Here is a 24,139-nt window from a genome sequence, read left to right as displayed (position 1 = left end):
TACCCGGGGCTTCTAATGGTCCCCCGAAGACTTCCTGTGTTGGCGCAGCCACTCCCCAATGCTCTGGCCCCGCCTCCGGTTCACTTCTGGAATTTCTGACTTTAAAGTCAGAAAACCACTGCGCCTGCGTTGCCGTGTCTTCACTCCCGCTGATGTCACCAGGAGTGTACTGCGCAGACACAGACCATACTGGGCCTGCGCTGTGCGCTCTTGATGACATCAGCGGGATCGAGGACACGGCAACGCAGGCGCAGTGGTTTTCTGACTTTAAAGTCAGAAATTCCAGAAGTGAACCGGAGGCGGAGCCGGAGCATCGGTGAGTGGCTGCGCCAACACAGGATGTCTGCGGGGGACCATTAGAAGCCCCGGGTAAGTTCAGCTCATTTTCCCCCGACCCCCCCTACAGTATCCCTTTAAGGAGGATTTCTTTAACGTGTGGATTTAAATGAAGCAATATATAGTTTGGCATTGGCCCGGATAATGGAAAACTCACTAGATATGAGAAAAGTCACACAAAAAAAGTGGTTATGAAGGTATCGCTTATCTGCACTTCTTAAAATATGTAAATTGTAATGGAGACATTCGGAAACCCTTCAGCGGCGTATCTCGCAATTCCGCCTCTTCTGTGATTGGAGTTCTCTTCTGAACTGGCAGCTAATTCCCGAATTCTGCATATTTATCCGGCATTATCGCAGATTCCGCATTGGAAATGATATACGTTGTGGCAGCGCGGATCAGCTGTCCTATATTTCACCTTCCTAATATTTGTAGAATGTACCAGATAGTGACAGCCCATCTCACACATCGCTACGGCGGGGAAACGTGCGGTCTCTTAAAGGGTAACGCCGCAGTCATGAGATTTCCTGCCTGAGATGATTTCCTCAGGTGAGACGACCGCAGCAATAACTTTGTAATTATTTCCTGTGCAGCGGGGTCTAAAAGGGAACCTGCAGAGAAAGAAATATGGAGGCTGCCATTTTCATTCTCGAACATACAATGCCGCTTCCAATACTATAAGTTATTGGCCATGGCCAGACACCAGAAGCCCTATATACAGTAGAGTGGGACAGATCCCACTTCTGCAGGTCAACAATGAGCGGATAGCAAATAGCAGACAAATAAAACATTCATTGTTGACCCGAGGAAGCGGAAGCTCACCTGCGAAATGCATCATCATGACCCGAGGAAGCAGAACCTCGCCTATGAAACGCATCATCATGACCCGAGGAAGCGGAAGCTCACCTGCGAAATGCATCATCATGACCCGAGGAAGCAGAACCTCGCCTATGAAACGCTTTATCAGTCAATTGACTTCTTTGAGGTAGGCCACCTTTTTTTCCTTTTAAACTGCTTTTAGACATTTTTGTGTACCTAGTGCACCTCCTCCCACCCCCGTTATCACCACCAGTTAGGTAGGTTATGGAAAAATAAAAAATACAGAAAAATAACCTTTCCCCTTTAAGTGGACAATTTGCCAATTTTACAATAAAACTCAAATTGATGATGGCCTTCCTTTAAATTGACATGCCGTTATTTTATAAAAGAAAATGCATATCATTAACAGGATCCCTTTAAGTTGACAGTCTTCCATTTTGTAAATGAATCTTCAATAGATGACGATGTCTCTCTAATGTCCCTTTAAATTGACAGGCCTTCGTTTATTCAGTAATTAGTGTCAGCTGCCCGTCTGTGACACAATTAATATTCCACGCAAGGAGGCGTCGAATTAATGCGATCAATAATGACTGTTTTATTTGCTGTCACTTTTAATGGCGGTAAGTTATCGGGAGGCCATGATGGATACACAATACGATATAACGCCATTTCCAGCAGGCGGCCCACACGTTGCGGAGGGAAATAATTACGGTCTGGGGTCTGCGGATCGCGGGAAGACGCGGCTCTGCCTCGCAATGTTGGGCTAAGATTCTTTTCATTAAAAATCATGTTCTAATCAAAGGTCCCGTTCTGTTAATTAATGCCGGATTTTCACATCAAAGGACGACTCCATGATCAGGACGATGGTAATCTGCTGCGAGTTTCATGCGGTGGAGCAGCGGCGATATCACAGCTAACCATTTTCATCCGCTCGCTGCACATGAAGGGACGGGAAATCTCACGCCGTCTACGCACCGGCGCTGTGACACGCTGTCACATGACTGCATTATTGTCAGACTCACCGTCAGGGTCCTTCTCGGAGATCTCGGGGTCGTCCTCTAGCGCGCACGCGCGGGGGCTCTCTGGTCCTTGTAGTCCCTCTGCCTGCACGGCGTTTGGCGCTGCGCGCAGTGCGCATGCGCACAGGCGCATGCGCGTGCACGTGCCTGCGCGCGCACCGCCATGTGCGCGCGCGCGCGTGCGCAGACAGGGGCGCGCGCTCTGCGCATGCGCAGAGCGCTAATTTCGGCGCCAATTCAACAGTATAAAAGCAGCACTGCCCCTGACTGCAGTGCTGCTCGTTCTGATCAGTTGGCTAACCTGTTGGTGAACCGTTGTTCCAGTTTCTGCTGATATCCTGATCTGATCTCCTGTTGTGACCCCGGCTTGTGACCCCGACTACTCCTGATCTCCGCCTGCCCTGATCCTTGGCTTGTCTTCTGGATTACCGTTGTCTGCCGCCTGCCCTGACCCCTGGCTTGTGACCCCGACTACTCTTGATCTCCGCCTGCCCCGACCCCTTGGCTTGTGACCCCGGATTGTGCTGATCTCTGTGTGCCTGGATTTCCGGATCTCATCGGACCATTTCTGCTCCACTATTTGTGTCTCTGTTCTCCCAACCACTTGCTGAGACGATCCCAGTAGTGACCTGGTAGGGCACTAGGCAGCGAAGTTCCACATTCCCCTCCTGGGAGTGTGGTCCTGCATCCCCCTCAAGGGGGTGTGGGTGAAGACCCGTGGTCACCTAGACTCCACTACTGGGTAAAGTCTCTTCCATCGGTGGGAAGGTCAACAGGGACTGAAGAGAACTCTGACCTGTCCTTAACAGTAACGAGCAGCCATAATGGAGTCTAGTGGAGCTCGTACCCCGGTGGAGATCCTGTACGACCTAGTTACCCAGCTTCGAGTTTCCATGGACGAAGTACAGAAGGGATATCAAGAGATCCGCGACCAGCTGCGTGCCCCTGCTCCAGTCTTGGTTGCCCCTGCAGTCCCTGCTCAAGTAGCCGTTCCCCCGGCTCATAACGAACCTGTTCCGGGCCTAGGAGAAGGAGCCGCAGCATTGCTTCCAGAGCCCAAGCTACCCTTACCGGAACGATTTTCAGGAGACCGTTCCAAATTCAGATGGTTCCAGAGTGCTTGCCGGCTTCACTTTTCGCTTCTGCCTCGCACTTTTGCAAACGAGGAGGTCAAGGTGGGAGCAGTCATCTCCCTCCTGCAAGGAGAACCCCAGGCATGGGCCCTTCGCCTGGTGGAACAGCGGCACCCGGCTCTACTGACCCTTGACGCCTTCTTTGAGACCATGTCTGAGGTCTTTGATGACCCTGGAAGAGCGGCGTCAGCTGAAAACGCGCTCCAAGCCCTGCGACAAGGAAGGAGACCGGTCGAGGACTACGTCTTGGACTTCCGTCGGTGGGAGGCAGATGTCGACTGGAACGACTCCGCTTTGAGCTTCCAGTTTCGCCAGGGTCTCTCAGAAGCCCTTAAAGATGAACTGGCCAGAGTTGGGGTACCAGACACTTTAAAGGAGCTTATTCGTCTCTCTATCCAGATAGACAGGAGACTGAGAGAGAGACGAGCCGAACGCTCTGGTTCAGTCAGACCGGCCTGGAACATACCTACCCCCAAGGCTTTACCTGCTCCAATTCCCCCCGTTCCCGTGACTTCGGATGAACCGGAACCCATGCAGATCGGCCTTGCCCGACCAGCGATCTCACAAGAGGAGAGGCAACGTCGGAGATCATCCAACTTGTGCATGTATTGTGGGGCTTCCGGACACTTCCGCAACAACTGCCCAGTCAGACCATCTGGTGAGCCTGAATTTGTGGTATGTGCTAGTGGTTTTCCTGTTCCTCCACTGGCCTCCTCTCATGTCCCGCTTACTCTCTCATTGCAGGGCCCACACGGAGAGATCGCAACTATTGAGGCCATAGTAGATTCCGGAGCCTGCTCTTGTTTCCTGGATGTTCAACTGGCACAGCAACTATTCCTTCCTGTCCGCCGCAAGAGTCAACCTTTATCCATCCAGTTGGCAGATGGATCTGCCATTTGCTCCGGTCCTATTCTCTCCGAGACACTACCACTCCTTGTTTCCATCCAGGGAGAACATCAAGAATACTTGAGTTTCGACCTTCTGCCTTCTCCCCTGTTTCCGGTCATCCTGGGGATGCCCTGGCTAAGGACTCACAACCCTAGTATTAACTGGGTTTCTCGGGAGGTCTCCTTCAGTTCTAACTACTGTCTTCGTTCATGTTTTCCCCGAGCTGGGTCCTTGTTCTGTATGGACTCACCCAAGAAGGACATTATCCCGAAGGTCTATCATGACTTCCTAGATGTCTTCGACAAATCCAAAGCGGATGTTCTTCCACCACACCGCCCATATGACTGCCCAATTGACCTCCAGCCAGGGGCTCCTATCCCTTTCGGCAGAACCTATCCACTCTCAGAACCCGAAACCCAGATCCTCAAGGAGTACATAGAGGAGAATATCAAAAAGGGGTTCATCCGACCTTCTACATCCCCCGCCGGGGCCGGGATTTTCTTTGTGGAAAAGAAGGATGGCTCCCTTCGTCCGTGCATCGATTATCGGGATCTGAATAAGATAACCATTAAGAACCGATACCCTCTACCATTGATGCCTGACTTGTTTCAACGACTCGGATCAGCTTGCATCTTCTCCAAGCTTGACTTAAGGGGGGCCTACAACTTGATCAGGATCCGCAAGGGAGATGAGTGGAAGACGGCTTTCCGTTCTCGCTTTGGACATTACGAATATCTTGTGATGCCGTTTGGCTTGTGTAATGCTCCAGCCACTTTTCAACATTTCGTCAATGATATCTTCAGAGATTATATTGATAACTTCATGGTGGTCTATCTAGACGACATCCTCATCTTCTCACCTTCTCAGGAGATTCACTACAGCCATGTAAAACGGGTCTTGGCCCGTCTCCGAACCCATGGACTTTACGCTAAGCCCGAGAAATGTGAGTTTCACAAGACTAACATCCAGTTTCTGGGCCTAAAGATTTCTCCGGGAGGAGTGGAGATGGATCCCCAGAAAGTCTCGGCGATCCTGGACTGGCCGGTACCTACTGATAGGAAGGCCATACAGCGTTTTATTGGATTCGCCAACTTCTACAGACGGTTCATCAAGAACTTCTCACGGATTGTCACACCCATTACTCAACTGACCAGTACCCGTCAGTCTTTCCGCTGGACTCCAGAAGCCCAATCAGCTTTTGAAAAACTGAAGTCGTGCTTCACCTCAGCACCCATCCTTAAACACCCTGATCCGGCCAAAGCATTCGTCCTGGAGGTAGACGCCTCCGAAGTCGCTATTGGAGCAATCCTCTCCCAACGCTTTGGTCCTAAGGCGGTCCTCCATCCCGTGGCCTTCTTCTCCCGGAAGTTGAACCCTTCAGAGAGGAATTACGATGTGGCGGATCGGGAACTCTTGGCCATTAAGGCCGCTCTGGAGGAGTGGCGATACCTTCTAGAAGGCGCTGAACATCCCATACTGGTACTTACAGACCATAAGAACCTGGAGTACCTCAGGACGGCGAAGAGGCTCCGACCGCGTCAGGCTAGGTGGTCACTCTTCTTCTCCCGGTTTACTTTCCACGTGACCTATCGTCCAGGATCCAAAAATATTAAGCCAGACGCCTTGTCCCGCATGTACCAGTCCGAATCAGGTTCTGAGTCAGTACCCGAGAACATCTTGTCTCCCCAGCATTTCCTGCTCATGCATTCCAACCTGATGGATTCGATCAGACAAGCATCTGTGGGTCTGAGCACTCCCCCGGATTTACCATTTAAAGAAGGACTCTACCTGTTCCAAGGGAAGATCTTCGTACCCTCCGAGACCCGCTTGCCAGTCCTGCAAGCCTGTCACGATAATCAACTGGCTGGCCACTTTGGGGTTCATAAGACGCAAGACCTTGTACAGAGGAGCTTCTGGTGGCCCGAACTGTTTAAGGACTGCAAGTCATACGTGGCCTCTTGTGAGGTCTGTGCCCGTTCTAAGACCACCCGGGGCCGACCATGGGGTCTTCTAAAACCTCTTCCAGTACCAACTCAACCTTGGAAAGCCATTGCAATGGATTTTGTGGTGGATCTGCCACCTTCAGAGGGGTATACCACTATACTGGTCATTGTCGACCGTTTCTCCAAAATGGCTCACTTCCTGCCTTTTAAACACGTTCCATCAGCTGCAGAGACAGCCCAAGTTTTCGTGAGAGAGATTGTCAGACTCCACGGGCTACCTGAAGACATCGTATCTGACCGGGGCACCCAGTTCACTTCCAAATTCTGGCAGGAACTCTGCAGGGGTCTGGGAATTAAAGTATCCCTCTCTTCAGGTTACCATCCACAGTCCAATGGACAAACTGAAAGGACAAATCAAACCTTGGAGCAGTACATAAGGTGTTTCACTTCAGCCTCTCAGGACGACTGGTACCCACTGTTGGCCACGGCAGAATTTGCATACAATAACTCCACTCATACCTCTACTCAGCAGTCACCGTTTTTTATCAATTTCGGTTATCATCCTTCATTCCTACCTGATGTAAACTTTACCTCTGTCTGTCCCGGAGCCCAAGAAAGGATTTCTGCCATTCATGACAACATTAACATTGTCCATAGTGCTTTAAAACAGGCCCAGGAGAAGGGAAAAAGATTTGCTGACCGTCGACGGAAGGAGAGTCCAGTCTTTGTCCCTGGAGACCTGGTCTGGCTATCCACCGCAAACCTTAAAGGGAACCAGAGACGAAGCACCCTTGTGTATTTTACCATAGAAATCAGTGGGAACATTAGAGAAAACATTTACCATGCTCTCTGTTCCATCCTCACTGCTAAAAGTGTCTGTTATCTAGCTGAGATAAGAATCCCGGACTGAGCATTGATTCTGGCTTTGCTATAATGACTCAGCTATAATGATTCCTGAGCAAAGCCAGCAGGGGGCAGGCTTGGACTTGAAGACAGCAAAGAACACAGTCTCAGCTATAATTATTCTGTAGCAAAGCCAGACCGACTGCTTAGTCGGGATTCTTATCTTAGAGGTGATAACAGGCAAATTAAACAGAGAACAATGTAACAAAGAGCAGATTAGGTGTTTACTGTCATGTTCCCACTGATTTATAAGGTAAAATACATGAGGTTGCTTCATCTCTGGTTCTCTTTAAGTTGCGTTGTGCATCCAAGAAGCTGGCGCCCAGGTACATTGGACCTTTCCCAGTATCCAAACAGATTAATCCAGTAGCATTCAGACTTACCTTACCTACTTCACTGCGGGTGCATCCCGTGTTCCATGTCTCCAGTTTGAAGAGGGTAATCCCAAACAGCTTCCCAGGCCGTTCCTCGGATCCACCACAACCAGTTGTTATTGATGGTATGGAAGAGTTTGAGGTGGAGAAGATACTGGACAGCAGGAGGATTAGACAGTCGCTTCAGTACCTCATCAAATGGAAGGGATTCGGCCTGGAGGAGAACTCATGGGAACCTGCTCGGAATGTACATGCTCCTAGCTTGGTCAAACAGTTCCACAAAAGATTCCCGGAAAAAATTGGCCCTAGGGGCACCCGGAGGTTGCCCCTGGGAGGGGGGCAATGTCAGACTCACCGTCAGGGTCCTTCTCGGAGCTCTCGGGGTCGTCCTCTAGCGCGCACGCGCGGGGGCTCTCTGGTCCTTGTAGTCCCTCTGCCTGCACGGCGTTTGGCGCTGCGCGCAGTGCGCATGCGCACAGGCGCATGCGCGTGCACGTGCCTGCGCGCGCACCGCCATGTGCGCGCGCGCGCGTGCGCAGACAGGGGCGCGCGCTCTGCGCATGCGCAGAGCGCTAATTTCGGCGCCAATTCAACAGTATAAAAGCAGCACTGCCCCTGACTGCAGTGCTGCTCGTTCTGATCAGTTGGCTAACCTGTTGGTGAACCGTTGTTCCAGTTTCTGCTGATATCCTGATCTGATCTCCTGTTGTGACCCCGGCTTGTGACCCCGACTACTCCTGATCTCCGCCTGCCCTGATCCTTGGCTTGTCTTCTGGATTACCGTTGTCTGCCGCCTGCCCTGACCCCTGGCTTGTGACCCCGACTACTCTTGATCTCCGCCTGCCCCGACCCCTTGGCTTGTGACCCCGGATTGTGCTGATCTCTGTGTGCCTGGATTTCCGGATCTCATCGGACCATTTCTGCTCCACTATTTGTGTCTCTGTTCTCCCAACCACTTGCTGAGACGATCCCAGTAGTGACCTGGTAGGGCACTAGGCAGCGAAGTTCCACATTCCCCTCCTGGGAGTGTGGTCCTGCATCCCCCTCAAGGGGGTGTGGGTGAAGACCCGTGGTCACCTAGACTCCACTACTGGGTAAAGTCTCTTCCATCGGTGGGAAGGTCAACAGGGACTGAAGAGAACTCTGACCTGTCCTTAACAATTATCCTCATAGCAGCTCATGGTACGTGACAAAATGAAACCTGATTCTGATTTAAAGGACAGCCGAGGTGACATGTGACATGATGAGACAGACATGTGTATGTACAGTGCCTAGCACACAAATAACTAGGCTGTGTTCCTTTTTTCTTTCTCTGCCTGAAAGAGTTAAATATCAACTATGTAAGTGGCTGACTCAGTCCTGACTCAGACAGGAAGTGACTACAGTGTGACCCTCACTGATAAGAAATTCCCCTTTTTCCCTCTTTCCTGCTCTCAGAAGCCATTTTCTCTAAGAAAAGTGTTTTATAGTTGAAATTTCTTACCAGTGAGGGTCACACTGTAGTCACTTCCTGTCTGAGTCAGGACTGAGTCAGCCACTTACATACCTGATATTTAACTCTTTCAGGCAGAGAAAGAAAAAAAGGAACACAGCCTAGTTATTTGTGTGCTAGGCACTGTACATACCCATGTCTATCTCATCATGTCACATGTCACTTCAGGTATGCTTTAAGCCCTCCCCCCTTCCCTGCCCATAAAGTGTACCTGAAATGAGAAGCGTCTCAGGTTCCATACTTACAGTACCTGTGTCTTCCCAAGCTCCCTTGAGGCCGCTCAGTCACTTGCGCTTCATTGCACATGCACGCCCAGCAGGGTGCACTTTCCTGTTATGCTCCAGCGGCTGGGAGCATTCTGCGCTTGTGCAGTACTACGGCCAGAAAACTTCCAGGGATGGGAGCACGCCTGGCCGGGACGTGCATGCGCAATGAAGCGTGACTCGGACATGCTTCCGGGCACTATTGCGGGTGACAGGAGCCACCCGGAGAGATGGCGAGGGACGAGCCTGACATGGTTCTCCTCTCAGGTTCCGCTTAAAGCTCTGCTCGTGGTCAAATGTTTGGTATCCCCCTTCTAATTACCAATGTGATATAAGAATTAAATGTTAAAGTGTTATTGTTATTAAACTTTTTTTTTTTAAAGCGCTAACATGTTACGCGGTGCTACACAACAGATTGGGAAGACATTATAGCAATAATCAATGACACACAGGGATATTATAGCGTTCTACAACGGTACACAAAATAGAGATGTAACAATGTAGGGATAAGTATAGCAGACGAGTCACTGAGTCCATATGGTGGTGGGGAAGGGCATGCAGGGGGGAGGACCCTGCCACATAGGCTTACAATCTAAGGGGTGGAGGGGAGGGAAACATAAGAGGGGATGTGGGGGTGGCGTGAACAGATGGGTCTGACTGAATGAGTTGAAGTGGTGGTGAGACTGATGGGGAGAGAGTTCCATAGAGTAGGGGCTGCTTTGGAGAAGTCCCAGAGCCTTGTGAGTGAGCAGGTGATGCGAGGAGTAAACATCTGCAGAGTGCTGGAGGAGCAGAGAGAGCGACTTGGGAAGTAGCTCTGGAAACCCCATATAGAAATACCAGAAGATGCTACTTGTGGTGGCCAATAGATTTCTACATTGACATTCACAGGATGCAGAAGTCTTTTATTCAAGCCATGCAACTAACCCCCCCCCCCCTTCCCCGTCAGAACCATCCCCAATTATCCCAACAAGAGGGGACAGAGGCCAAACCACCTCCTCTCAGACAAACACTGGACCTCATAGAGCCCCTCTGGTCCTCTCTCGGTGTCTGCCATCCAGCGCTGTCCCTCATTCTAATGTAGTACAGTGCCACTGTACCACCAACACTACATGCTGAAGCCAGCCTAGCATGTACCATGTATGCTAAATCCATTTATGCGCAAAAATACAATTCCGCGGAAAGCGGTGACCATCCCTACTAGAGAGAGAGAGAGAAAGAGAGAGAGATTTCTCTACCTGGCTATCTGGGGTTCTCTTGACAACTGTTGAACACAAAAGGCAAGGCCATGCCTGGCTACATATCCTTAAGCAGTAGCTGGATGGTGTAATGGTTAAGGGCTCTGCCTCTGACACAGGAGACCAGGGTTCGAATCTCGGCTCTGTCTGCTCAGTAAGCCAGCACCTATTCAGTAGGAGACCTTAGGCAAGTCTTCCTAACACTGCTACTGCCTATAGAGTGTGCCCTAGTGGCTGCAGCTCTGGTGCTTTGAGTCCGCCAGGAGAAAAGAGTGATATAAATGTTATTTGTCTTGTCTAATTTTTCTTTTGGATTGAGCATAAATGGTACATGCTAGGCTAGCTTCAGCTAGTAGTGTTGGTGGTATAATGGATATGTTAGTTACCTACCATACACTGAGACCTGGGTTCAATCCCCAGCCACGGTATGTAAGCTGGCTTTTGAAATACTGGAATTCCCTGGCAGAAGAGACCCTCCTCCTTCCGGTAGGAGGGAATAGGTAGAAGGGTAGAAGGGAGGATGGAGGAGGAGCTTACAAGAGGCTAATTAAACTCTCCCTAGCAGAGTGTGTAGCAGCTGTCCCTTAAAGTGAACCAGAGACGAAGCACCCTTGTGTATTTTACCATAGAAATCAGTGGGAACATTAGAGAAAACATTTACCATGCTCTCTGTTCCATCCTCACTGCTAAAAGTGTCTGTTATCTAGCTGAGATAAGAATCCCGGACTGAGCATTGATTCTGGCTTTGCTATAATGACTCAGCTATAATGATTCCTGAGCAAAGCCAGCAGGGGGCAGGCTTGGACTTGAAGACAGCAAAGAACACAGTCTCAGCTATAATTATTCTGTAGCAAAGCCAGACCGACTGCTTAGTCGGGATTCTTATCTTAGAGGTGATAACAGGCAAATTAAACAGAGAACAATGTAACAAAGAGCAGATTAGGTGTTTACTGTCATGTTCCCACTGATTTATAAGGTAAAATACATGAGGTTGCTTCATCTCTGGTTCTCTTTAACTAATTAGTATAGGCAGACGAGTGAGTCAAACGGCACAAGGACCTTGCCTTTTATAAGGGGGGTGGGGCTCCAAGAGTGAGTGCAGTCTGATTGGCAACAATGTGCCTGCTGACTGTGATATAGAGGGTCAAAGTTTTGCTCAATAGAGCATGATGGGGCGAATCGAACTTCTGGAAAAGTTTGCCTTTGGCAGGCGAACGCGAACCACCAAAGTTCGCCGGGAAACGTTCGCCGGCGAACCGTTCGGGACATCTCTATCGATAAACGCTTTTATCTTATCATTTTTTGACTCTCCAGTATATTGGCGTACAGCCTACATTTTCCCATAATTTAAGAAGGGAAAAAAAAACAGATCAGGGAAATTATAGACTTGTCTTCTGCAAACCATTTGAAATATGCTATACAAGACTTCATAGTAGAAAATAACCTTATTTCTCAGCATCAACATGGGTTTACTAAAGACAGGTAATGTTTGATTAACATGCTCAGCTTTTATGAGGTAGTGAACGCTAATATGGATATTGGGAAAGCTGTAGATGTGATATACTTGGACTTTGCAACGGCCTTCGACACTGTTCCCCACAAAAGTCTGGTGCAACAGTTGAGGATGCAAGGACTGGGGAAGAGTCTGTGTTCATGGATAGGGAACTGGCTAATGGACAGAAAACAAAGAGTTGTGGTCAATGGATCGTACTCAAAATGGGAGACTGTTAGCAGTGGGGTCCCACAGGGGTCTGTACTGGGTCCAGTGCTCTTCAATTTATTTATTAACTAGCTGATGGCCCGGCGTTACCCGGGTATGTATTTGGCTGGTGTTGGCATCAATGATTTGCATTGAAATGAAACAAATATGATTGGCTGTATGTGACTCCACCCCCTTTTCTGAATTTGAACCCCAGTCACCCAATGACCAACTGTACCAGGTTTGAGGCTTGTGCCATTAAAGAGACACTGAAGCGAAAAAAAATATATGATATAATGAATTGGTTGTGTACTATGAATAATTACTAGAAGATTAGCAGCAAAGAAAATATTCTCATATTTTTATTTTCAGGTATATAGTGTTTTTTCTAACATTGCATCATTCTATAATATGTGCAGATTACACAACACTCAGCATTCAAAATGATTCTTTCAGAGCAGTCTGTGAAGTAATGTCCTCTCCTCTGGCAGAGAAAAAGACATTTGTTTACTTACAGTTGAGATAATAAAAGTCAGAAAACAGCCCTCTCCACGACTTTGAAAGTCGTAGAGATTAATGGCTTGTTTGCATAGAGATAACAGCTGGAGTTTCTTAACTCTTCCTGTACTGGAAACAATTAGACTGATGTATCTGATCTTAATGTTTTATTTCTTAGCTGTACTACACATACAAATCATAATATCATCATTTTTTTTTTCGCTTCAGTGTCTCTTTAACAGTGTAAGAATGGCAGCAATGAAATATTCCCGTTGAAAATCAATAGGTGAATTTTGATTGGCTGTTGTAGGCTCCACCCATTTTTCTGAATATTAATCTCAGTCACCCAGTGGCCAACTGTGCAAAGTTTGAGAACCCTGCCATTAACAGGGTAAGAATGGCTGCAGTTTACATTTTCCAGTGAAATGTGTATTTGTCTCCGCCCACTTTTTGGTTATGGGAATAAAAAGTATCCTATACTTTATTCCAGGTAATGTACTATGTGTGTGCCAAATTTCATTCACATCCGTTCAGCCATTGTTGTGTGATCGAGTAACAAACATCCAAATTTATAATATCAGTGAGATTATCTATTGATTATGAGGAACATTCTCTGTGTAACCCAGGAGCTATCAGAAGGCCTTCTCTCTGGGGTGGGACAGACGCTGTACCCCCTGTAGCTGCACCGCCATCCACCATGGACCTGTGTGAGTCATCCTACAGCTCAGACCCCCCCTCCCCACCTGTCATTTCCAGTCCTTGAATCCGGAGCAATATTTATCCATCAGGTACTTATCCCCATAATACTCCCTGCCAGGCCCATCACAAAGGCTCAGCTCTCATATACCTGCCGCTATAAGGGAATTGCTGCAGTAAAGGCAGCCAGGCATTAGATAAGTCTCATCATATTCTGAACACACGCTGATTTTATAGAGGGGATCTCATAATAAGGACCCTTCTGCAGCATATAGCAAGGCCACTTGACTGACGGCAGCATTCATGCATAGCAAATGTACAACACCGGCAAAGAGAAAATCTATAGCAAGAAAAGAGAACCTGTACACAAACCCTCCGCTCAGGGCCAGGCTTAATGACAAGCAATGGTCAAGTGGCACTTTCCAGAGATCTTATTGTTATGTTCATATATGAAGTGCGCTGTTCTGCATATATTACTGTATTTCCTATGACAATATGTATATTAGCTCTATTCTCTTCAGAAGATGCAATTTACTAGCAAAAAAAACAACCTTGGAGGTTCCATTAAGGACTGTGCCCAAGCAAGATGTCAAGCCCCGCCTCCCAGGGGCATCATGGGAGTTATTGCCGTCTGGCTCTCTCTGCCTGACTGTGCAGGGGCCCGCCTCCCAGGGGTATTATGGGAATGATTACCGCCTGGCACTCTCTGCCTGACTGTGCAGGGCCCCGCCTCCCAGAGGCATTATGGGAATGATTACCGCCTGGCACTCTCTGCCTGACTGTGCAGGGGCCCGCCTCCCAGAGGCATTATGGGAGTTATTACCGCCTGGCACTCTCTGCCTGACTGTGCAGGGCTCACCTCCCAGGGGCATTATGGGAGTTATTACAGCCTGGCACTCCCTGCCTGACTGTGCAGGGCCCCGCCTCCCAGGGGCATTAGGGAGTTATTACCACCTGGCACTCTCTGCCTGACTGTGCAGGGCCCACCTCCCAGGGGCATTATGGGAGTTATTACTGTCTGGCACTCTCTGCCTGACTGTGCAGGGCCCCGCCTCCCAGGGGCATTATGGGAGTTATTACCGCCTGGCACTCTCTGCCTGACTGTGCAGGGGCCCGCCTCCCAGAGGCATTATGGGAGTTATTACCGCCTGGCACTCTCTGCCTGACTGTGCAGGGCCCGCCTCCCAGGGGCATTATGGGAATGATTACCGCCTGGCACTCTCTGCCTGACTGTGCAGGGCCCCGCCTCCCAGGGGCATTAGGGAGTTATTACCACCTGGCACTCTCTGCCTGACTGTGCAGGGCCCCGCCTCCCAGAGGCATTATGGGAGTTATTACCGCCTGGCACTCTCTGCCTGACTGTGCAGGGGCCCGCCTCCCAGAGGCATTATGGGAGTTATTACCGCCTGGCACTCTCTGCCTGACTGTGCAGGGCCCCGCCTCCCAGGGGCATTATGGGAGTTATTACCGCCTGGCACTCCCTGCCTGACTGTGCAGGGCCTGCCTCCCAGGGGCATTAGGGAGTTATTACCACCTGGCACTCTCTGCCTGACTGTGCAGGGCCCCGCCTCCCAGAGGCATTATGGGAATGATTACCGCCTGGCACTCTCTGCCTGACTGTGCAGGGCCCCGCCTCCCAGGGGCATTATGGGAGTTATTACCGCCTGGCACTCTCTGCCTGACTGTGCAGGGCCCGCCTCCCAGGGGCATTATGGGAGTTATTACCGCCTGGCACTCTCTGCCTGACTGTGCAGGGCCCCGCCTCCCAGGGGCATTATGGGAGTTATTACCGCCTGGCACTCTCTGCCTGACTGTGCAGGGCCCGCCTCCCAGAGGCATTATGGGAATGATTACCGCCTGGCACTCTCTGCCTGACTGTGCAGGGCCCCGCCTCCCAGGGGCATTATGGGAGTTATTACCGCCTGACACTCTCTGCCTGACTGTGCAGGGCCCGCCTCCCAGGGACATTATGGGAGTTATTACCGCCTGGCACTCTCTGCCTGACTGTGCAGGGCCCGCCTCCCAGGGGCATTATGGGAGTTATTATAGCCTGGCACTCTCTGCCTGACTGTGCAGGGCCCGCCTCCCAGGGTAATTATGGGAGTTATTACCGCCTGACACTCTCTGCCTGACTGTGCAGGGCCCGCCTCCCAGGGACATTATGGGAGTTATTACCGCCTGGCACTCTCTGCCTGACTGTGCAGGGCCCGCCTCCCAGGGGCATTATGGGAGTTATTATAGCCTGGCACTCTCTGCCTGACTGTGCAGGGCCCGCCTCCCAGGGGAATTATGGGAGTTATTACTGTCTGGCACTCTGTGCCTGACTGTGCAGGGCCCGCCTCCCAGGGGAATTATGGGAGTTTTTACCGCCTGGCACTCTCTGCACAGTCACACAGACACATGGATGTCTATATATCACCAGGAGGCAGAAGCTCTCCATTCACAATACAACTATAAAACGATGTCATGTCTGATCCATTGTATATCACAATTCAAAAAAGCAAACAAGCTGGGAGCTTTCGCTGATATATGTGATAATAATGTACTAAATCATCAAGTGAAATTCTGACCCAGATATCAGATCACGTGACTCAGATATCAGATCACGTGACTCAGATGTCAGACCACGTGACCCAGATGTCAGACCACGAGACCCAAACATGAGACCAAGTGACCCAGATGTCAGATCACATGACCCAGATATCAGATGGGACAGAAGTGTCAGACCACGTGGTGGACGTGTCAGACCAGCCTCCCGCAGCACACTTGGGTGTTTCCATTATGTCAGCTGATATTTGTGGTGCAGCTCTGGAGAGAATCCTGATTGGTCACGTTGATGGAGGTAATCTCAGCTAATGGGCTGTCTCATCATTATATCTATCAGTGCGGACGCCGTACAGCTCTGCAGAAAATGTCACAGCTAAATATATACACTGTAATAATACCCAGAATAATGACTCTAATAATATATGCAGATTACAGCTCCCAGCCTTTATTCATCACTATAGCAATACTCGTACATGGATGGTGCAACCACTGGACCCAACGCCTGGGGGCATATGGGGGGATGGGGGATATTAGGTGGGCATCATGGTGGATAGGTGTGGGGGGGTGGAGATTAGGTAAACTCCATGCTGTATGGGTAGGATAAGGCAAGCCCCATGGAGGGTGGGGGTTATCAGGTGGGCTGGGTGGGGGTATAAAGAGAACACTATGGTAGGGTGGGAGCGGGATAAGGTGGGCTTCATGCTGGGTGGGATTACATAAGTGGGTAAGTGGAGGGTTAGGTGGGCTGAATGGTAGGTTAGGGTAATAGGTAAGGCCCATATTAAGTGCAGTGATTAGGTGAGCACCACGATAGGTGTGTGTGTGTGTGTGTGTGTGTGTGTGTGTGTAGGGGGGGGGGGGGGTTATATGATCACCAGAGTTGGTGGAGAGCATTACGTGAGCCTTGTGATGGGTGTTGGATCAGGTGAGCACCATGATGGATTAGGTAGGGGGTAGGTGGTCTGCATGGTAGGTTTGTGTAATAGGTAAGGCCCACATGGAATATGGTGATTAGGTGAACACTATGATAGATGGTGGTGGTGGTGGTGGTGGTGGGGGGGGGGGGGGGTTACATGGTCAGCAGAGTTGGTGGAGGGCTTTAGGTGAGCATTGTGATGGGGTGTTGGACCAGGTAAGCACCATGACGGATTAGGTGGGGGGTGTGACGGATTCACCTGCGCTAGATGGGCCCATTGCATAAAAATACAGGCACAAAGGTGTGCTTTAGGTTTTAGCTTAGCTAAAGTGTTTCTGTAGGACCAGCTTTTTCCATAGGAAGTCACTCTTTATGTTTATGTAATATGTTTATTCTTCCGCTATAGAGGGCATCATAAAGCAATCCAAGCCTTCTCTGCAGCAAAACTCCCACATTCTTTGATTTGCCTTAAAAGGATATTGATAAATACACAGTCCAGGACCAGAAAACCAGATCACCTGTCGTAAATCCCTAACTGACAAAATCTGCATTCCTCCACGTACCCTGGCAGGGGGATGCCGTATAATTAGCCTCGGAATAAATAATGATCATTTTACTGATCATTTCCAGCCTTTCTATAAGCGTTTGTCTTCCAACTTCTGTCACAAAGAGACGGTTTTCTCTGAAATTAAATATAATTCATATGTGTTTGATATCTGTGAGCAGCAGAGACCACAAGGAACCCACAAATCTCATTTTCTGTATTGTGTGCTGAACTGACCCAGAGATATGATAACTTCAGATATTTCATACCTCTTTCTGCCTCTAATGACAACTAGTGGGACTACATCATGTGGCAGAGACTGCCCATCTCTGATGACCATGTCCACCCTCCAGCGGAGAAAGGGTTATATTGCTGGACACACAGCCTGCCCATCTCTGATGTCCATCTCCACCCTCCAGCAGAGACAGGGTTATATTGCTGGACACACAGACTGCCCATCTCTGATGACCATCTCCACCCTCCAGCAGTGAGAGGGTTACATTGCTGGACACACAGACTGTCCATCTCTGATTACCATCTCAACCCTCTAGCAGAGTAAGGGTTATATTGCTGGACACACAGCCTGCCCATCTCTGATGTCCATCTCCACCCTCCAGCAGAGACAGGGTTATATTGCTGGACACACAGACTGCCCATCTCTGATGACCATCTCCACCCTCCAGCAGTGAGAGGGTTACATTGCTGGACACACAGACTGTCCATCTCTGATGACCATCTCCACCCTCCAGCGGAGAGAGGGTTATATTGCTGGACACACAGACTGCCCATCTCTGATTACCATCTCAACCCTCTAGCAGAGTAAGGGTTATATTGCTGGACACACAGACTGCCAATCTCTGATTACCATCTCCACCCCCAGAAGAGAAAGGGTTATATTGCTGGACACACAGACTGCCCATCTCTGATTACCATCTCAACCCTCTAGCAGAGAAAGGGTTATATTGCTGGACACACAGACTGCCAATCTCTGATTACCATCTCCACCCCCAGAAGAGAAAGGGTTATATTGCTGGACACACAGACTGCCCATCTCTGATGACCATCTCCACCCTCCAGCGGAGAGAGGGTTATATTGCTGGACACACAGACTGCCCATCTCTGATGACCATGTCCACCCTCCAGCGGAGAAAGGGTTATATTGCTGGACACACAGACTGCCCATCTCTGATGACCATGTCCACCCTCCAGCGGAGAAAGAGTTATATTGCTGGACACACAGACTGCCAATCTCTGATGTCCATCTCCACCCTCCAGCGGAGAAAGGGTTATATTGCTGGACACACAGCCTGCCAATCTCTGATGTCCATCTCCACCCTCCAGCGGAGAAAGGGTTATATTGCTGGACACACAGCCTGCCAATCTCTGATGTCCATCTCCACCCTCCAGCGGAGAGAGGGTTATATTGCTGGACACACAGCCTGCCAATCTCTGATGACCATCTCCACCCTCCAGCGGAGAGAGGGTTATATTGCTGGACACACAGACTGCCCATCTCTGATGTCCATCTCCACCCTCCAGCGGAGAAAGAGTTATATTGCTGGACACACAGACTGCCAATCTCTGATGTCCATCTCCACCCTCCAGCGGAGAAAGGGTTATATTGCTGGACACACAGCCTGCCAATCTCTGATGACCATCTCCACCCTCCAGCGGAGAGAGGGTTATATTGCTGGACACACAGACTGCCCATCTCTGATGACCATGTCCACCCTCCAGCGGAGAAAGGGTTATATTGCTGGACACACAGACTGCCAATCTCTGATGTCCATCTCCACCCTCCAGCGGAGAAAGGGTTATATTGCTGGACACACAGCCTGCCAATCTCTGATGTCCATCTCCACCCTCCAGCGGAGAAAGGGTTATATTGCTGGACACACAGCCTGCCCATCTCTGATGTCCATCTCCACCCTCCAGCGGAGAAAGGGTTATATTGCTGGACACACAGCCTGCCAATCTCTGATGTCCATCTCCACCCTCCAGCGGAGAAAGAGTTAACTTGCTGGACACACAGACTTTCCCGGGTCCCTGACTGCCTGCTTGCCGATCCATATACCATCAAGGATTTGGGTTTTTATCTTTGGACTATTACCCACAGAAAATTCTAACCTCTGTTTGGATTAGGTGGGGGTAGGTGGTCTGCGTGGTGGGTTAGGCTGAAAGGTAAGGCGCACAGTGAGTGTGTAGTTTAGGTGGACACCATGGTACATGGGTGGGATCTATGGTCACTGGTAAGTATGGTGGGGTGGGAGGCAGATTAGGTTGGCTTTATGGTGGGTTAGGGTAGTGGGATGGTTAAGCCATCACCATGATGGGGGGAGGGGGAAGGTGTTAGATGGTCACCACAGTTGGTCAAGGGCATTAGGTGAGCCTTATGATGGTTGGTGGAACAGGTGAGCACCATGATGGATTAGGTGGGGGAATATGGTGGTGGAGGTAACACGCACTACGGGGGGTGGAGGATTAGATGCGTCCACGGTTTTGGGGCTAGGTGGGCCATTGCAGAACGGAGTGTCCTCGGCTGTACAGAGAAGGTGAGTATAGAGAGAATTGCCATCATTATTGTCCACAAATTTGCTTTGATATAAAAGCAGATAATCCAGGCGATTGGCTGATTTGTTGGGGGGGGGGGGGGGTGAATTGCTGACCAAAAGCGAGAGCTTCTAGCAGCTGAGCGGAGCCCGGCAGAGACTGGAGGGTTAACAAGTGGAAGCCATCCGACCTCCATCCCTTTATAAATTGGCCCCGCGTCAAAAACGATCACAGCGTCCACTTATGAAATCCCGATAATCAAGAAGTGCCGGCTAAGCAAGCGATCTGCATATCTATGGGAATAAATCAGATGACAGAAGGTCGCCCATCTCACCAGCTCCTCTCTTGTCTTCTCTCTCATCGCTTTTACCTTTGTAATTAATTCTCCATTACCTCCACATTCCAGCTTCACAATTAAGTATTCTTCTCCCTCTTTTGTCACGTTACAATTCGAAGGTTTCACGAATGATATCGTTCTACCCAAGTTAATGTTTTAAATTTAGTATTCATACAATGCTACGAACAAAACTATAAATATGTAAATTACATCAAGGTAAGAAAATGATACATCTAGCCAGAGAGATCTATTGAGAATGAAATGTGTGCGCAGTCATAGGCGAGGGCATGGCGCCCCCTGCTGGCCTTCCGCGGGATGGCAGCTGAAATTGATGCGGTTGACAAACCAATTTGGAATGGACGGAGGTTTTGCTTTCATGGAATTGACTTAGCAGCATTAAATGTTTGTTTTAGGCCTTTGGATAGCCTGACTGGGCGACTCTGAAGTGTGCTCATTCCCTCTGGCAGCTTATAGGCTTAATTGTATTTATAGAGGGAGGGCAAGGTGTCTTTAATCAATTATATGGTGAAGTATGGTCCCTCTGCAGGCCTGACCTAATTCAGGGAGCAATTATGCCTAAAGGGCTCTCACAAGGAGACGCTAAACACTTGACTGTCACACAAAACACACCGAGCTTGATAAACATCAGATTGTTGCCGCCGCGCACTTATCGGGCCCAGATTCACTCATGTTTGCTGGGTAAGGGCACCTTTCTGGGGGAGAATTCAACAAATCCAGAAAAATAAATATGGAATTGCTTGTCTGAACACAATGCAGGCGCTTAAAGTGAACATGTACAGATGGAACTGCAGGGGCCCTCATTAAGGGCTGGTTCAGACGGACGTTCGGAGGCGTTGCGTTCGGAGGCGTTGCGTTCGTGATGCGTTCAGGCTTTCAGCAGCGTTCGCATTGCGTTCTGATGCGGTCGCGTTTTTTCTTCCCCTAGGGGGACATTACCCGTCGCGGTTAACCGCCCCTGGAAGCTACATGTAGCTTCCAGGGGCTCCTTGAATGCCAAGGAAAATCGGGACCCGAACGCCGCGTTCGTGTAAACGCGCGTAAAAGCTTGGTACAAACGCTCCCATTCACTTGAATGGGAGCGTTTAACGCCAAGCCCCGAACGCTGGCGGTAGACGCTGCACAAACGTCCGTCTGAACCAGCCCTAATACTGTTTATAGTAAGAATACTGACTTCCTGGAATAAGAAAAAAGGATGAAGGTAAAAGTAATTGGCTGTCTGCTTGTTCCAGGGCTGTGGCTGGTTAGATGGTGCAGCCATGCTAGTTCTGGGGCTGTGACCCCCATTAGCTGGTGGAAGCAGAACCAGGATGACAGCTGTGACACTTCCATTAGTGACAGTGACAATGGCAGCTGCTAAACGTCCATTGTTACGGATTCACCATAAAGATTAACTTCACTCGAAATGGAAGACCGAAGGCCCAAATCCACCCATGGGCTGCTGGAAAGCCTAATTTATCTGCTGCAGTGTCTCAACCTTCTCCAACAAGGCCGCAGTGAACACTGAAGAGTAAAAATGCTCCTAACAAGCTAATAAGCCCCATGGGCAGGCAGGAGATGGGATGAGCAGATGAACATTTTCCTCATAACCTGAGAAGGACTCTTTGTAACATGAAGATAAATCTATGAGTCTTTATTGAGGTAGTAGAAGATGACACAATACTTAGAGTTGACTCTTAGCTGTTGGCAATATGATGATGATCCTACAGAAGAGGTCTCACCACTGGTGGCCACAAGAAATGGGAGAAGTCAACCTATTATTGCATCTACAGTACTTTCCCCAAACTGATACAGAAGCAGCAATTATGGGTGATGAGCCTGGGATACCATAGAACATCACAAACATCTACTTTGTCCTACATTCTGATATGTGGATTCATACAGGTCTAGGCTTGACCTGCCTCCTGCCTCCTCTGTTATCTCTGGACCAGAGAAGGCTTCCCAAACCCATCCCAAACTCCCACCAACCGATAATGCTTTATTTATTTGTATTTATTTTTTTATAGATTTTTTTATAGATGTTCTTTATAGATGTTCCTACAGATTGTTCCCAGAAGAAAGCTTAAAACGTATCTGTTGTTGTCGGGATTGTTGAGTGTCTTTTCAGACTTATACAACTCTACATCCTTTATCAAGATTCCCCCAAAGTCTAATCTATCCCCTGGCCTGACCATACTCACTTCTGACACCAGTAATCATCAGCTGCTGAACTCACTACCATGGTTTCATCAGTTGTCCAATGATGAGAGTTGAATATCTAGAGGCTAGTGGGCAGTTCTTTATTAATTGAAGCCCCACCCAGACACCAGTCTTGTGAAAGCCCCGCCTCATTCTCAGCCTGAAGCTAATGCAGGGCCTGCCTACTGGCAGCGCACATGATCCCTCCTTCTACAAGGTGTTACTTGGATAATGGCTGCTTCTTTACATATAAATGTGTATTATGGATTTAGGATTTGTCATGATGCAAGCAGATGTTTTTCTTACTTCACATAGATATACATTGGATTTTTTAGCATGCTATGAATATATGCAAAGCTTTAGTATCCCCAATACCCCAGATCCTGCACAGAGGATAAGATTCTATCACATACGATAATATGATGTCGGAACCCTTCGTATGATAACTCCATGACACACATCTTCAGCATGGCACAGACATGATAAGAGCAGAGAGTACTCACCAAAGCTTTGCTCCCAGTTATCTGCATGCAGGAGGTCAGTGGAGCAGAATTAAGGAGGTGGAGAAAAGAAACATCACAATTAGTAATGGTCCAAGCAGGGAACTCTATGGTTAATTGTTCATCTCTATGGTTATATGACTGAATTACACAAACACATGCTATTGTTTCACCAACATTAAACAGGCAATCAAAGCGGAATCTGACATGCAATAGCGAAACAACACACATCGCAAGGAGGAGATTGTACTGTGAGTGGCGCCATCTGCTGTCAGAGGGGGTACTGCAGGCAGATCACAGCACAATCTACAAGCCAGAGTGGAGAAATCAGCATTCCAGGGAGATTGGGGGGCAATCAGGGGATAAATCCAGACAAACAGTTCTGCTTATGCACAGGACCAGCGTGAAAGTCTAAATATTGCTTAAGCAACCTACCAGGCTGGTCAACCAAAGTAACGTTGTGTTTTTAACGTTCTTCTACCCCAACCATACGCTAACAACTATTGCCCAACATCACCAGAGAGTAGAGACTGATATCTTCTGAGCAAGTATTTTCCACTTTCTGTTATTCTATCCTGTGTTCCTCACTGCTTAGATTATAAGCCTGATGAGACAGGTCCTCTTCCTTCCTCCTGTATCCTGTGTTCCCTCACCTCTTAGATTGTAAGCCTGATGGGACAGGTCCTCTTCCCTCCTACTGTATCCTGTGTTCCCTCACCTCTTAGATTATAAGCCTGATGGGACAGATCCTCTTCCTCCTACTGTATCCTGTGTTCCCCACTTCTTAGATTGTAAGCCTGATGGGACAGATCCTCTTCCCTTCTACTGTATCCTGTGTTCCCTCACCTCTTAGACTGTAAGCCTGATGGGACAGGTCCTCTTCCCTCCTACTGTATCCTGTGTCCCTTCACCTCTTAGATTGTAAGCCTGATGGGACAAGTCCTCTTCCCTCCTACTGTATCCTGTTTTCCCTCACCTCTTAGATTGTAAGCCTGATGAGACAGGTCCTCTTCCTTCCTCCTGTATCCTGTGTTCCCTCGCCTCTTAGATTATAAGCCTGATGGGACAGGTCCTCTCCCTTCCTCCTGTATTCGTGTGTTCCCTCACCTCTTAGACTGTAAGCCTGATGGGACAGGTCCTCTTCCCTCCTACTGTATCCTGTGTTCCCTCATCTCTTAGATTGTAAGCCTGATGGGACAGATCCTCTTCCCTTCTACTGTATCCTGTGTCCCCTCACCTCTTAGACTG

The 24,139-nt window shown here is 49.1% G+C and overlaps 1 protein-coding gene across 3 annotated transcripts in view; it reads right to left on the bottom strand.

Moving 5' to 3' along the window:
• Positions 1-24,139, bottom strand: part of DIAPH2 (diaphanous related formin 2) — a 1,596,586-nt gene that overhangs the window by 1,281,454 nt on the left and 290,993 nt on the right. For 2 of the 3 annotated variants that reach the window (XM_068249979.1, XM_068249981.1), the window contains one exon: positions 22,895-22,915. The exons of the other annotated variant lie outside the window; for it this stretch is intronic. In XM_068249979.1, the coding sequence (XP_068106080.1) occupies positions 22,895-22,915 (21 nt within the window). The remainder of the gene's footprint in view (positions 1-22,894; positions 22,916-24,139) is intronic. 3 annotated transcript variants of the gene reach the window in all.

Source organism: Hyperolius riggenbachi, chromosome 8, assembly GCF_040937935.1.
Source record: "Hyperolius riggenbachi isolate aHypRig1 chromosome 8, aHypRig1.pri, whole genome shotgun sequence".
Taxonomy (NCBI): domain Eukaryota; kingdom Metazoa; phylum Chordata; class Amphibia; order Anura; family Hyperoliidae; genus Hyperolius; species Hyperolius riggenbachi.
Note: the sequence above shows the minus strand (reverse complement) of the source record. Positions and strands in the feature narration are given on the sequence as shown.